The sequence below is a fragment of the Penicillium antarcticum genome, assembly GCF_028974205.1.
Source record: "Penicillium antarcticum strain IBT 31339 chromosome Unknown utg000005l_segment0_segment0, whole genome shotgun sequence".
Taxonomy (NCBI): Eukaryota; Fungi; Ascomycota; class Eurotiomycetes; order Eurotiales; family Aspergillaceae; genus Penicillium; species Penicillium antarcticum.
The window spans coordinates 1,643,268-1,658,557 of record NW_026695303.1 but is presented as its reverse complement, the minus strand read 5'-3'; the positions used below and the strand labels follow the sequence as shown (position 1 = coordinate 1,658,557).

At 44.0% G+C, this 15,290-nt stretch overlaps 4 protein-coding genes across 4 annotated transcripts; 3 read left to right on the top strand and 1 right to left on the bottom strand.

The window, feature by feature from the left end:
• Positions 1–4,367: 4,367 nt before the first annotated feature.
• N7508_005271 (uncharacterized protein) lies at positions 4,368–5,560 on the top strand (the record flags this gene model as incomplete). The annotated part of the gene is made up of 3 exons (XM_058463337.1): positions 4,368–4,518; positions 4,584–4,952; positions 5,103–5,560. The coding sequence occupies 3 exons, from the start codon at positions 4,368–4,370 to the stop codon at positions 5,558–5,560; spliced, it is 978 nt and encodes a 325-aa protein (XP_058319815.1).
• A 229-nt stretch (positions 5,561–5,789) lies between these two features.
• On the bottom strand, positions 5,790–6,353 carry N7508_005270 (uncharacterized protein; the record flags this gene model as incomplete). The annotated part of the gene is made up of 2 exons (XM_058463336.1): positions 5,790–6,125; positions 6,339–6,353. The coding sequence occupies 2 exons, from the start codon at positions 6,351–6,353 to the stop codon at positions 5,790–5,792; spliced, it is 351 nt and encodes a 116-aa protein (XP_058319814.1).
• A 1,684-nt stretch (positions 6,354–8,037) lies between these two features.
• Positions 8,038–8,323, top strand: N7508_005269 (uncharacterized protein; the record flags this gene model as incomplete). Its single annotated transcript, XM_058463335.1, has 2 exons — positions 8,038–8,244; positions 8,276–8,323. 2 exons carry the CDS (start codon positions 8,038–8,040, stop codon positions 8,321–8,323), a joined length of 255 nt encoding a protein of 84 aa, XP_058319813.1.
• A 4,800-nt stretch (positions 8,324–13,123) lies between these two features.
• On the top strand, positions 13,124–13,903 carry N7508_005268 (uncharacterized protein; the record flags this gene model as incomplete). Its single annotated transcript, XM_058463334.1, has 1 exon — positions 13,124–13,903. One exon carries the CDS (start codon positions 13,124–13,126, stop codon positions 13,901–13,903), a length of 780 nt encoding a protein of 259 aa, XP_058319812.1.
• Positions 13,904–15,290: the final 1,387 nt, after the last annotated feature.

The window sequence follows — 15,290 nt, the reverse complement described above, 5'->3', positions numbered from 1 at the left end:
TTGGGGTAGGGGTGGTGGTAGAGGGGGAGAGCGCGAGTGGTGCTGCTAAGTAGGGTGCTAGAGGAGGTTGTTCGTAGACGAAGTCGTGAGATTCCACTACTAGTGCGTATGCTGAAGTATATTGCGGTGAGATATATAAGCTTAGGTAACTTATGAGACTAAATAGGCACTGATCATAGGATCCTATGTTGATCCGGAGTGGAGGTTTTAAATAGAGCCGCAAGTTTTCTGAAGTATATAAGAAAGATAAGCCTAGGATATTGCTAAAAAATGCACAATAGTGAAAGTGAAAAAGATCGATCTAGCTTGCTATGGTGTAGCGTAGGATAGGCCCTTCTTATTGAGGATTTGGGAAGGGGATTGGCGTTTCTTTCTCGCTCTTAGTGCATTAGATTAGTGGAAACCTCTGACTATATATAATTTGATGTCTCTATACTCTTATTTCTATTGGAAGATAGTGTAGATATACTAATCTTTGGTTTCGCCCAAGATAGTTAGTCCGAAAATACAAAAGTAGTCGTTATTTGACGGTTTGCGCTTTTTTGGCTTGATATACTCCACTTTCTAAGCTAGTGAGTATATAAATCGATATTTGACTAGAATTGATAAGTCTCGTTAATTGCCGGTGGATTTCTTTAGTCTATCCTATAAGTGTCTTTCTTTGCGCTTCTCTTATTTAAGTTTCTCCGGATTACACTGTTTTACGCCAGGGAATATGAATAGGGATATAGCTTTGTATATATAAGTCATAGTCTAGAGCTATTTCCAACCGTAATAAATAACATTGTCGAATAGCTCACTCCGACGGCTTGTTTGAAGGATCTAATAGAGCTACGCTCTATTTTGAGCCTAAGCGCTTAGAAAAATAGGAAAAAGAAGATTGCCGCTTTATTCCTAACCTATAGGGTTTTTGGAATGTCCCTACTACGCACTAATACTAAGTCTACTCTTCTATAGAAAAAGATATAAATACCGACTTTTTGAAAGACTAAGTACATAGTAAAGTGGGACGGGACTCGTGTTTCTGATTGGTCTAACAACCCCTTGCTAGTCTGTGATATAATAAGGGCCCGAGAGTATTCTATCGCATCCAAGCATATAAAAGGCGCCTAGCCCAAGAGTCTAGAAGATATGCCTTGTCAATAAATAACTTTGCCTTCCCTTTGAAATGTCGATTATCTCTCAAAATAGTGTAAGACATCAATTGTTTCCTCGAATAAGCTACGAACTAAATAATATAGTTTCCTATCCCCAAAGCGGGTCTCCAAAATAGCGTATCAACAACGCTAATAGCGCAACAAGTGTGGTACCTAGGCATAAGAGAGGCTAGGCAAGCAATAAAGCGGCAGCCTAAGCTCAATACTAGAACTACATCCCTAGTCTCCACCTACCAGGCCCTTAGAAAGTATCAATACCGCTCCTAGGCCAAGCGCAGAGCTTTGGCCAAAAATAGTATCCTAAATAACAAGCAATCTCAAGGATCGTTCTTTGGTTATGCTTTCGCTCCTCGCTTGGTATTTCGACTCAAGACTGGTCCCTCTTCCCTAGGGGCTTATTAAATTCTTCGCCAAGCCTAACAATCAATTTGACTCGGTTTGCGCATCCGTTTACCTTAGCTACACCAATATATATGAGTCTCCCTTGTTGGCGGACTTTAAGGAGAAATTGAGCTATCTATTAGGGTTCCTAGAATAGCACGTGATTAAAGGCGCCGCGGTGTTGTATATATAATTTCTGTTTTGACACTTAGGGCTTTCTATGTTATGACACTCCCAAGTTTTGAATATATTTGCACCCTAAGCAACGACCTTATTACTAATTTGCTACCGGAGTCTCATATATAAAACCCGGGTAAACTTTAGTCTTATTTTCGTTTGTTCCTATTCTATGCCTTATATGCTAATATATAGAATAAGATAATGATTCTGCTGTTCGGATGATTCTCTGTTAGGATATTACAATATTACTTCGTTATCGCTCGACAAGACTTTTTTATAACGCACCCTATAGCTTACCGACTTAACAAGCTTTTAATCTAGACTTTGATCACGGCCAACAATATCGCGTCTATTGTTTCTCTACTAGGAACTATGTCTATATCAGTCTCAATATATAGAGGTGCTTGCTTCGCGAATAAATACTCACTATATTTGTCAAGGACGAAGTCAAGTTCGAAGTATTTATTATATAAGCGACGTCTAGGGCTATCTCCCAATAGAAGATCACATTCAGCTATTTCGAATCCAATCGCCATATGGTAACATTAAAAGAATTCGGGAAAGTCTTTCTTCGTGATTAAACTAAGACCTCTATGAATACTATCTCCTTCACCTTCCTCCCGACAATGACGATAGCACGCATTAATATCCGAAAAAAGCTGGTAATAGCGAGGACATATATATTTCAAGTCCGATTTGACCAGACCTTTCAGCAAAATTGCAAGCTATCTTTCAACGTCTGACATATCGAGACGAATGGATACAAATGACAAACGAAGTAGAGGCCTACGACGAAGACCTCCTTTTATAGTAGGCGTAGCGTTGCCAACGTATATGCAAGAATAAAAATTGATTGAATTACTTGCCAAATACCAAGAACTAGCGGTATCAACGCAACTATCGTCTGGCTTTGACTATACTAAGTACCCGAGGTTTCTATTAGACTCCACGTCAGCTGCAAGGATACTATATCATGACGTGGAGCGAGCGGTACAGAGGCTTCTATTATTCAAATGTTCACACTTCGATTTCTTTGTGCGTTATTTTAGCTCTAGGGATGACTATCAATCCAACAATATCTCTGTTCTATCCCAAAGAGAATTCTAATCGTCCTCGCCTATGAGCTGCTAGGCAAAGTATACCAATTCGGGCCGTTTGAAGCTTGGATAAACGTTCTTAATTCAATCTGCACGGTTTTGGGTTCGAGCGGTGAAATACAAATACACCTGAAAAGTGGGAATTTATGTGAAAAGACCCAGATATTGTGTTATATCATGTATATCTGCAAGGTGTTCATCCAGAGGGCTTGCCCAAGAGTTGAGCTTTATGAGCCTGTCCTGAATTAGTACGCCGTATCAGGATCAAATATTGAAATTTGCCTTACTGCCGCAAAAGATCAGACTCCATAACGTAGCGCTCTTTTGTGGGGTCGATGGTGGTGTGCGAGGATTCAAGTATGTGCCTAAGGACTCGCGGTTCGGCTTATAGACAGGGCCAATTGGTATTGGCTAACAGATGATAGGTTTAGGTACAATGGTCTGATTGCTAGACCTATGCGAGTCACCTGGAAGCACGGCTTGCGGGGAGTGAAGGGTTGATTCACCGATGCTCTGCTTGGTAGAACCGCGTCTCTCTTCGAAATCAAAGCCTGCTGAAGCAGGTACCGTGTTTTGCTGATCCTCCAATGGGGTTCCGAAAGACTCCATTGAGGAATTGTCACCAGAAGCAGGGAATTTGGATTGAAAATGGGCAATTGTCTCTACCAGCTGTCTGAAGGATTTCATCGGAACGCAGAAGCAGTGCGGCAGTGTATTGGAATGCTTGCAGCGTCGAGGCCGCCATCAATACGCAGGACTAAATACCCCTGGGTCGATACAAGGTCTCGTATATTACTCCGACTCTCATGTTTAGCAATGATTCTCCAACACCAGGGCTGGCTGCTTCATGGTTGTTTGCTGCATGAGATCCATCAGATAGACTATTTTTTCAAGGTGGCCAAAGCAACTCCAATACAACAAAATTTAATTTATTCGGATGTTTATGTGATCGTGTGCAGTTATAAAGCAAGTCTGGTACGCAGCGTCCGTTACATTGATTGGTTGGTTGATTCGGCTTGGCAAATGAGGAATGAATTATTGGCCGGTTACTGTGCCACAGCGATATACGCGTTCTCCCGTATTCTCACTCACCATCCCGGATTTTCACTTGCCCTCCCGGACTCCCGTGTTCTCACTTATCCTCCCGTATTTTCATTGATCCTCCCGTATTCTCACTCACCATCCCGGATTTTCACTTGCCCTCCCGGACTCCCGTGTTCTCACTCACCCTCCCGTGTTCTCACTCACCCTCCCGTGTTCTCACTCATCCTCCCGTGTTCTCACTCATCCTCCCACCTTCTCACGCGTCGTTGATCATTGCCTTTCACTTGTTCTGGATTGTCTGCCGGCTCATGTGAATCTCCATCTAGTCTTACATGCTGCCTAGCCGAGACAACGTCTCTTTCACTTCCATTGTTGTTCAACAAGCGAACGTCGATTTTCGCGCTTCATTGCTTATTATATTATTTTGGGCTGTGAGACCTCGAATTGCCGATTTGCGAATTGGTGGAAAAAAGGGGCTCTCGGCTTAGAGGCCTCTCGACCTACCAGCATGTCCAAAGCTGCGAAATTCAATGCCCACGTATTGAAGAAGCTGCAAATCGCAGTAAAAAAGGATCCAGAGATCGACTTGGCCGAGCAATTTCCCACCGATTATCCGCAACGTCTGGTGGAAATGAGGGAATCAATTGAGAGCTCTCCGAGTAAGCGTCGCGATACCAGAATTTCGTCTCTCCTTGGTCGCAGAGCTAACATCGTTATGTGATAGAGAAAACCAAGTTCACTCCCCAGAGTCTTCCCGAAGCTGATGAAGACATTAGACGGTCCCTTTGTCCATCAGACCCGGTCGAAATTTTATTCCCCCTCTCAGACGCAGTGGCTGATTTACTCGAGTCGGTATCACAATCTGCGAAGGCTCTGCCTGCCGGACTTTCGCAAAGGCTGTTTGAGGTTCTGCAGAATAGTGATGTCCTGTGGAAGGCTCCCTTCGCCCGTCAGAAAGGTGTGTTCAAATGCTCTGCAGACATAGTTGTCAAAGCAGTTCGCAACATGAAACACTACACTGAATACACTACTTTACAATATCTTGACCGTCATAAGCCAAATATTCTAGCACCAAAGCCGCTCGGCTTAGTGCGTATGAGTGGAGTCTCTTTGATATTCATGAGCCTGATGCGCTCGGTGCCTCTTGGGGAATTTTGGCATACACTTACTTCTTGTCAAAAAGTATCCCTTAGCAATCAACTCAACACTATACTCACAGACTTGAGAACTCTTCCTTTTATAGAGGGGGCTCCCCTAGGAGGAATCGCAGGTGAAGGCTGTCAAGACCTTAGAAGGCATGTTCGAATGAGCGAGGCACCTATCTTCAACCTCGAAGATTTTGAAACATTTTTGTTCTCTAGCTCGCACCCGGGCGGCGACGTGTTCGTCAAGTTCCTTCGGCGATTGTCGCTGTATTTCACAGCCCATTCGGGCCCTCGAATCGTGTTCACGCATGGAGACCTAAGGCCGGACAATGTTATGGTTGAATTGGCTGATAACAATCAGTATATGATATCTGGAATACTTGATTGGGAATATAGTGGGTTCTATCCCGACTATTATGAATCTGTCCGCTGCACAAACTGCCTTAGCCCGTACGAGGAAAATGACTGGTTTCTATATCTGCCAGAATGTGTCTCACCCAATATTTACGCTCAATGGTGGCTCCTCGATCGAGTCAGAGAAACCAGAATTGTATAAGCAGACCTCTGGGGATAGTTTAAGTACCATTTTTCTATGTGTGCTCGAAATCAATCCATTTTAATCTCTTTGGTTCGTTTGAGTCTGCGACTGGTTTAGATTATTTTGGATGGTCGAACTAAATGGGCTAGCAAAGGTCTTGTGTTCGACTAAGTAAATTAGGCCTAAGTCACTAAAAGTAGAGAACAAAATGGTGGACTGATTCTATCTGCCTTGTACGACAAGGCTATCAGATGATTGCACCCCTTTTTCTCTTCAAAATGCTTCGAGCATCACGGTAATCCTGATCATCCTCGTCCAAAACAAATTCCTCTTCCAGCTTATCAAGGGTCCCGAGCACGTAGTCCTGGCAATCCCATTCCACTGTCTCGTTGTCAACGTTAATTGTTGACGCGACGTTTTTGATTCTTTGGATGTCGGATTTACCGATGACTCCAACGTATTCCTTGCCCAGAAAGCTGCTAGACTTTTCAGCATTGGCTTGAAGGACGTTACGCTTGAAATTTGGATGTTGTCCAATGACTTCAAAGATGGTTGGTTCATCTTCGTCATCAATTTGCAGAGCCTAATGATGATAGTTGCCGTAGCGCGGGCGATAGAACACAACGTAAAGTTTGGGGTTTCCTATTATGCTTTAGTAGGTGTGTCTAATTGAAGAAAACATATGTCAGCGATTGTATTGAACAGAGTATTCCTGGATACTAACACGATTCGAAGTTGGGGGCCAACATAAACAAAACAATAGTTCTTTGGTTTTTGTGGTTCTTGACAATTTGACTTGGATGCCATCCATAGTTATATGTTCTTTCCGGATGAAGTAGTATTCCAATCAGTCCTCTCTAATGAGCCGCTATACTAGACACTCGGGCTAAAGGATTTTATTACAGTGCTTAAGCTTGACAAATCGGATGCGCACGTAGGTCTGTGTTTCATCGCTATCAACACCATATGTAAGGCTCAAACGCCGAAGGTCTGAGTTGGCTAGCCTAAAAGGTATCAACCAATCAATATTAATTACTGTGAAGTAGCACTAAGGCGCTTTCGAGTCATGTCATCGTCACCTGATGAATTTGCATATTACTTATACCACTCTTACCCCACTTCTTATCTACCCTCCCGCTTTCTCATCTACCCTCCCGCTTTCTTATCTACCCTCCCGCTCTCTCATCTACCCTGCCATCTTTTCGCTTCTCCCCCACGCCTTTGCCCGTGATGCCTCAAGAGGATAAATTCCTATTTCGGTTACAAGCCACGCATCAACTTCTCGAGTCTGGTATCACCGGCCTGGACGATAATCAACGTGACAACGTGATCGCTTACTGCAGTCTGCTTCTTGACAATGCACTTGTTTCTGTTTCAAGCGCAACCCATTACCGGATTATAAAAGTGCGAAAGTTTCTACGAAAAGTGAATACCTAGCTTGGTCCAACAATGCTTGTAATTTGCATGCTGTCCTACCCGTATACCAAGCTATGTCGGCTTGACCTGGAAGCTATTTTCCCAAAACTACAGACATGGACCAAGGAGAACCCTGGTAACACAGAGCTGAAGGATGTAACAAAAAGAACATACGAGCGGCATGCGATAAGAGGTCTATTGGAAAACGCAACTTGTCCTTAATGTATACTATTCATCTTCCATTCTTTCTTGCATTTGACCTTGAAGCCTAGCTGATGATTACAGATCTTCTACAAAAGAAACGCAAGCGCTCTGAAGACCGGCTGCCTTATGAGAGTGCGTCTGACGCCTCTTTCCGGGTTAAACGGATAGACCAAGCGACAGAGGGAAATGCACGGAATTACCTATCTTTAGTAGTTCCGAGAAACTTACCACGTATGTGCTCTTGATACTCTCTTGGGGTTGCTCAATGATTGATAGTTCCCAGAGCCACCGACCAAAGAAAAACAAATTATTCGAACTAATAGTCGTGAGTCTTCACCAGGCTCGAACACATATAAAACAATCACCTACCGACCCCTTGTTCATCAACAATAACAACGCTGACTGCTCATTGGATTTAGGGTCCGGCTTACCTCATGATGGCGACTTTTATCTCTGGGAGAATAGAGAAACCTCAAGAAATTATCGTTAGTTCAACATCCTGCTCGTTAATCATACCTTCTAATCAGAGCTCAATAGCTCCTCAAGTCAATTTTGAAGGCGAGGAGTACGCGACAGCTTCCCCAAGCCACGCAGATCGATATTTTACGACAGTTCGCCGACAGCATCCACAAAGTGAAAGCCAGATTGATATGGATGCTACAAACACACAAGAAATCTTTGAGCATGCCTCTCCCGAGGGAATCGCTACGGTTTTCAGTGGACTTATTTGTGGCGCTATCAGAACCACCTCATATCAATCTAACGGAAATGCATATTCAAGATCTTCGGTGACAACAGTGTTTCCCCCTTGGGGTGGGCTAGTTGACTGTCTAATCAGCCTTGAGGTTTGTGAAGAAACGGTGCAGCGTCTTGCAATGGCTTTGTTCCATGCGTCAGTGAAATGGGTGGCGAAAGCTTTACACATCAGCTTCGAACGAGGAACAACTTTGACCGTCCCTAACTCCGAAGCTACTTTGAAAGGCGTGAAAAAAGAAGCTATTGCCATGGTGTTTGGTTCTGAAATACAGCAGGCAATCGAAGAGAGCCGCATTCATTTGAGAGAGGTAGAGGATGGAAAGCTGGTGACTGAATGTGTTTCAATGATAATTACAGAGAAATGTGCCATCATCAACCTATCGCTTGGTCTGGTCCGAGGTTTAGAAATACAAAAAAAGCTATACACCTAGAAAGAAAGCCGCAATATATAATTGAACAAATGCAACACGTCACTCTTTGACCTTTCCTTTTGTAACGTAAAGTTTGACCCCATTCGGAGCTACCCCTTGTCCATTCGGCATGCCCACAAGTTTCCTAGTCTGTTCCTTTCCTTCCTCGTCACGTTTATAAATAGTAACATTGCTCCCTTGCCAATATACTGTTTGGCCTCTCCCGATAATCATTGCCACACGATTCTCAGACACGTCGCTAAAATCTATGGCGGAATCAAGTGGTTTTTCCTCGAAAGCCTATAGGCATATTAGTTTGCGTGGCATATCGATTAAGTTAGGTTGGACTAACTAACCATTTATCCTTCACGAAGATCACTCCGAGAGAATCTAGGTTGAATGATTAATTTGTTGCTGTGATACGAAGAAACAACGTTGAGCCAGATAAAAGTCCTTCTTCCCAAGGGCCTTTCTGCGCGGATAAAGAGCAAATGTGCTAGTTGCGATAGGTTCAGCGTGAGCTGACAGCTAGTAGCAAAAAATATAGTGCTAGAGTGTACTCACTGTTGTTTTTTAGATGACTTTTCCGTCGGATCCGCGTTGGTTGCCCTTAGTCAGTCATGGTGGTCGCTAAGAGGAGAGGCAGCGGAAAAGGCCGGCGATAATGAATTTCAGAAACCGATGTGGGGTCGTGGTCACGTGATATACAAATAGTCGAAGGTGACAGATGCCCCACGTTGGGCACCGAAGAAATATTTTTCTTTAGGCCAAATTTAAATATGCAATTAGGTTCTGCTATCATAAACATAAATGGCGGAGTCATGTATCCACTCTATTTCTATCCACTGATAACTTTATGCGGACTGCCTTTGAAGAAGCGGCCATCCCTGTTTTGATCTAATAGTAAGGCGGCATCCGACAGCATTTGTACACTATTAGTAAAGTTGTTTCCCTATTGATGTTGATTTTGAAAAGAGTTTGCTATCTTTCTTATGGTGTTTGATGCTGATGCTAGGTAGTATCTGTTGTGATATAAGGCTGGTGCAGATTAGGAAGCAAGCCGCACCATCGGGATTAATTGTCGGAGTTAGAAGGACTTGGCCGTCGGTTTGCTCGCAAACCACTTAGTAGCGAAGCGAACAAGATCTCGAGGTATATGAGCGGTTTGGAGTGGAAGATCATGTCTATGATATAATAGCCGAGTTGTGCAAAATACCGGCGGCCTGTGACGAGTTTAGCCTCGGTGATGGAATCTAGTTCAGCAATCACACAAATCCTTTGAGCAGGAATGAAACCCTTGAAGCAGATACAAGCTAGCTGTCAAGCACGTCCCACCCACGACCAGACCAGTTCTGTATTCATCGTGTCGACGGCAACACGACTACCGTGCTGACGACCGTCGAGTTCAAGCCGCCTCACAAACTGTCTGTCGCAACTCTTCGCATGGGACTACGACCAATGGAGCTGTGGAAGGAAATGGTCAGATCAAATAAAATACCCACCGACCAGGATGCGAAGCTGAGGTACAATGCAGAGCGGCTTGTCTGCTCGGCTTTCGTCCAAGAATACCATGTGATGATTCAAGAAGGGCTCGAATATTCTTATCTGACAAATGGAATTGCCCGTGTCCTACTTCGTGTTCCACGAGACGATCCCACCACTTTGTACTACTTTTTTTGTGATCCCCACAACGAAGTAGACATAGCAGGCGACCTGGACACCCGAATGGCCGCTGCTCAGGAAGTTTGCAGTCTCTGCCTTTAGAAATACATTCCATCAACAGGGTCTTGCCTGCCAAACTCCTTGGAAAACTTTCGATTCGATTCCGTTGCTACTGTAATTCCAAATATCTGTAACTGACTTGCGTTTTGTCTGCCTCCGTCAGAGCGTGTGTGACCGCTGCGATATTTTGGATCTGATTGATGGCAGTCAGCAAGTGGCATATGCCTAAGAATGTGAAACTCACCTCGCGCCCATTGAGGTCCAAAGATCCTAACCTCCTCATGTCATCCTCTTCAACCGTGGCTGGCTGGGCCTTGTATCCGATGGAATATGAAGGCAATCGAATGATCCAGGTGACCAGTCAAAGTCCCTAAGAGCACTGACTGCACATTCCACTGTAATCGTATTAGCCTGAAACAGGAAATTCTCATTCGTGTCACATACAGAACATCTTTTCCTTGAAACTGAAGCAGCAGACTAGAAGTGGAAGGTGGACATCGTTCATCCCGAACACTGGATCTTAATCGATACAATAAGGAGACTTGCGATTTTTTCGAGGGTATTGCATTTACCACATTCCCTGTTTCTCTGTAGCATCTGACCCTTTGACGTGTCGGCGAAATCCTCGAAAAATTAAAAGTATCAGCAATCTTGCTCCCTGATCACGCATACTCCAGCCTCGTAAATCTCCCCTGGGCGTACCGTCAGACCAGGCTGCGTTTCTGGTGCTGGCTCAAAGCCGTCGTGAAGAAGCCCTATAGCAACCATTATCCTGGCAGTAACAGTTTCAAGCAAGCTCGAATTCGAGAATGGCAACATATCAAAATTATTGGTAATAACATAGTCAGCTACCAATATCTTTGCGAAGGTCTACGATTAACACAATGTCTATTTAGAGGTACACTTCGTTTTATTCACTTGACTCTGCATTTTCAGTTCTGCATCATTACTTGGTGCAAGTTTCCGTCCCAATCAGCGTTCAAGGCTGTAAGCCACATCTACCCTCGATGATTTCTAGGCGCAGTATCACATATTTATCCCAAACTTCCGGCCCCTGCCAGCCCTCAAGCCAGGAATTTTGAGGGCACATAGCAAGCGGATTAAAGAACCAAACTCTCATCAGTTTTGCATTCCAAACAGGTCACTGCATGGGATTGAGTTGCGAGCGACACTAGTTTCACGTGTTCGGTCTGTATTCTAGGTAAACAATAAAAAGAGAAAGGTGAGAAAGCTCAACAGCAAGGAAAGGCCGCGCAAAGGTATGAATAAAAACCTAGCGAGCCGTTATCAATATACAGTTAACAACTAACGGTCGATAGCAAATGCTAAAAACCAAATAATGGGTGATGAGTGTCAGACTTCCTAGTCTCCAGACCGTTCATTTGCCTTGAGACTTTCTAAGAAATGGCTTACTATAGCACTGAATATAATTGATGGGTATGAAATATTAGAATGATTGAATGGCTAGGAGATAGTCAAGAGGTGGTCAAGAGGTGGTCAAGAGGTGGTCAAGAGGTGGTCAAGAGGTGGTCAAGAGGTCGTCAAGAGGTCGTCAAGTAGGGCGGTCAGGCACTTCCCAGGTTCAGTCCTGGATGAACGTTTTGACATTAACTAAAGAAAGATCTTATCCCCCGATAACCGGAATCTGCCGAACGAATGCGAGACTCCTTTCACCGGACGCATGGGCAGATTCCGCCGGTCTTGCCCACGCCCGGGGTAGTCAACATTCCAGAAAAAAAAAAAAAAAAAAAAAAAAAAAAAGATTGAAATGGCCTGATAGAATTAGTGGCATTGCAGAAATCTCTGCATAAATTCGATGGAAAACTGCAGCGTGCAACCATTCTTCATCCTCAGATCTTCAAGAATGTATGAAATGTTGAAGCGGCAATACATGCTACCTTCCTTCCATCGATCAATTCGCAGATATCGATCATTGGCAGAAAAATGCCCATCTTCCTGTGATACATATAGTGAATTATCCAAGCGCACATATGTGAGTACCAATAACGATGTGTTATCTTGCCCTATAACGATACTGACGTCCTAAAGTTAAGCCCTGCAACCGTACCTCAGGAACCCCCGGGTGCAATAATAGACTCTCTGTTGCAGGGCTATCGTCCCAAATTCAAGCCCTACCCGCTAGGGTGGGAGGTAGAGGCTCTTCTATCCTTGAGCCCTGCACAATAGATATGCTACTACAATAGGAAACTGTTTGGTGGATATATCGCTTTTTTGATGGACCAAATTCTGGCTAACTCCTGCAAGAATGCGGTGACCGCCTTCCTGAATACGTCCTACCTCCAATCGGTCCCACCAATAGCACCGATACTCCTTCGTGCATGGCCCGATAGGGTTGAAGGTCGCAAGATTTACCTGAATGGATCACTCTAGATCCTAGGGAAATCTCCTCAAAATTGGGTTGACGCGATCAAAACGGAAGCTTTGTTTATAAGGCCAAGATACTAGGAATAATGGCCATCTAGTTATCACATATATAATCATTTGGCTTATTTGTTTGATAGTTCTTGAACTACGCAACAAAAAAACCTTCCAGTATAGGTCCGCTCGGAATCACTTTCCCCAAGTTATTGTTCTCTTTGTTTATTTCTCAAACTCTGATTGTTAGCAGCAAGCTTAATTTAGTTAGTCGGTATTAACAACGCTTTCTCTGTTCAACAATTCATAATTTAGGTTAGGTGTAAGCTACCCTGACTCGCATTTTAGTCTAGTTTGGAAATCACCAAAGGGTTCAGGCAAATAAAATCTATGTCGATCCAGTACTGTATTCCTTGAATCATCTCTGATGCACGCAGCTTTAACTCTTTATGGAATTTCAACTGATAAACAATAATTTTCATATATGCAACATTCCCTTGCGCCTTTCCCGTCTTCTTCTATCAGACGTCCCTTCCAATTTCGAATCGTCTACCGAAGAATCGGCAATGCCCCGTGCCCCCCATCTTTACAGACCCATCAGCTAACCATTGACAAAAAGATCACTGTCTTTGAGCACCGCGAAGGGGACTGGAAGAAAACCAGGTTGAGACCAATTCGGCCCGTATCTACAGTCATCATGGACAAGCAAGTACAGGATGACCTTTTGGGGGACGTGAAGGGCTTTCTGGATGAAGATACTCAAAAGTGGTACGCCGACCGCGGTATTCCCTACCAGCGTGGCTACCTTTTCTATGGCCCTCCTGGAACCGGAAAATCAAGCTTCAGTCTCTCACTAGCAGGGGAGTTTGAACTGGATATTTATACGCTTCAATTGTCCGGTATTTCGGACAGCAAGCTGATGAAGCTATTTGCTGAGCTTCCACCCCACTGTATCGTTCTCCTAGAGGATGTCGACGCCGCTGGGATGGGGCGTAGGGACGATGCGGCCGCAGACCAAGAGAGCAATTCAGGCTCTGGAGTCACCTTATCGGGTCTTCTTAATGTCCTTGATGGCGTCTCATCTCAAGAAGGTCGGGTCCTTATTATGACAACCAATCACATCGAACATCTAGATGAAGCGCTCATTCGGCCCGGGCGCATAGACAAGAAAGTGCATTTTAATCTTGCGGATAGGAAAATTTCGGCTCAGCTTTTTCACACAGTCTTCAAGCAAACGCCCGACCACAATCAATCTAAGAAACATCTGGGCGACGACACGATTGAGAGGCTTGCTAAGGATTTTGCTTCCAAGGTGCCAGATGAGGTTTTCAGTCCAGCCGAAGTTTTGTCGTTCCTATTGGAGCAGAAGACCTCGCCTTTTGGCGCTGTTGCCGGTGTTGAAACCTGGATAGCAAAGGCAAACGAGGCAGCGAGCCAACTGAAGAGAGATGGTTCTTGGGTACAAGAAGGACGTTAAGAACGAGACTGAGGGCGAGCGCAACGGAGAGCAAAGATGCATTCTCCCAAACACAACACCCCGACGACATTTGGTTTGTGGACAGGCCTGGTCAAATCTGCCTCGCCAGTCAGGTGTTGGTTAAACGCTTGAGGCACTTCACATTTTTGAGGTTATTTCCCGGCCCTTTAGTTACTTTGATACTGTGTCAGTCTTGGTTTTTGACCCACCGCTCTTGTGCAACCGCTGTTTTTGTTTGATATAGTCTCACTCCTTAATTTTGAAGCATTTATCAACCTGCAACCTTTGTTGGCTAGTAGGCAATAGCTTGGAGTTTTCTCTGGCCAATGCTCGCGCTAAGAGAAGCTAGATCTCTAGAGGAGCTTGATGTTGACCATGGAGACCCCAATGCACTGGACAAGCAGCTCAAGCGCATATTGATGCAGTACTGAAGCGGATTCATTCATGGAGCGTCGTATTGCCTTCCATGGAGGTCACAATCGCCTTGTGACAGTCTTTTTGCGAAACATTGAATATTATGAAAGCATCCTATTCTTGATTACAGCCGTGAAACGGACTTGGTAAAACGTCTGGATTCTAGCGCAAATAGTGACCAGTTTGCATGGTCATCGGCAATTATCAGTCAATATAGAAAAGAAATTTCTTCTGTGGACAATGGAGGGACGGCGGAAGAAGCGGGCATTAAGAATGGGAAGATGCGTAGCCCGAAGTACTGGCTAGCTTATTTATTGCTTTATATACCTTTTCTGTTTAGTTCACAATGTATATCCGATAATTTCTCTATAGATTAGGGCGTAGAAAATGATCAAGTGGCAGTATAATACATGGGTTTTTGCACCTTTGTTCAGATTCTACCCAATCGAAACGCCCGCGTAGTAAAGACATTCTAGGTTGTCCTTTTCTTGCTCTCTGGTCGACTATCTCCCCCTCCAACAAGCACAAACCCTTCGATTAGAAAAGACATATCATGAACTAGGGGTATACAGTATGTCCAAAATTCCTTAGAGATGATACCAATTAAAAGTAGAAATGACACTGTATATAATTGCACTTGGATATTGTGGAAACCCTAATATAGCAAACCGAATATAACTTACGATATGTTTTATAGATCGATATAATATTGCACCGCCAGAGTCACGATTATATAAGAGCAAAGAAAATAACCACAGAAGTAAGGTAATATACACATTGGGTTCAATACCGTATCATACGTCGTTTCAAAGGCTTTCTGTAGCCAAGCGTTTAGATTTCAGCGTGTTAGACCGCTTTTTTTTTGGTTTGTGGGCACATTACCAATCCTCTAAAAAACCGCAGAACAAACGACTTTTGACTAGCTGATCCCAACACTCAATAAGACTGATATGAAATATCACCTGCTTTTGAT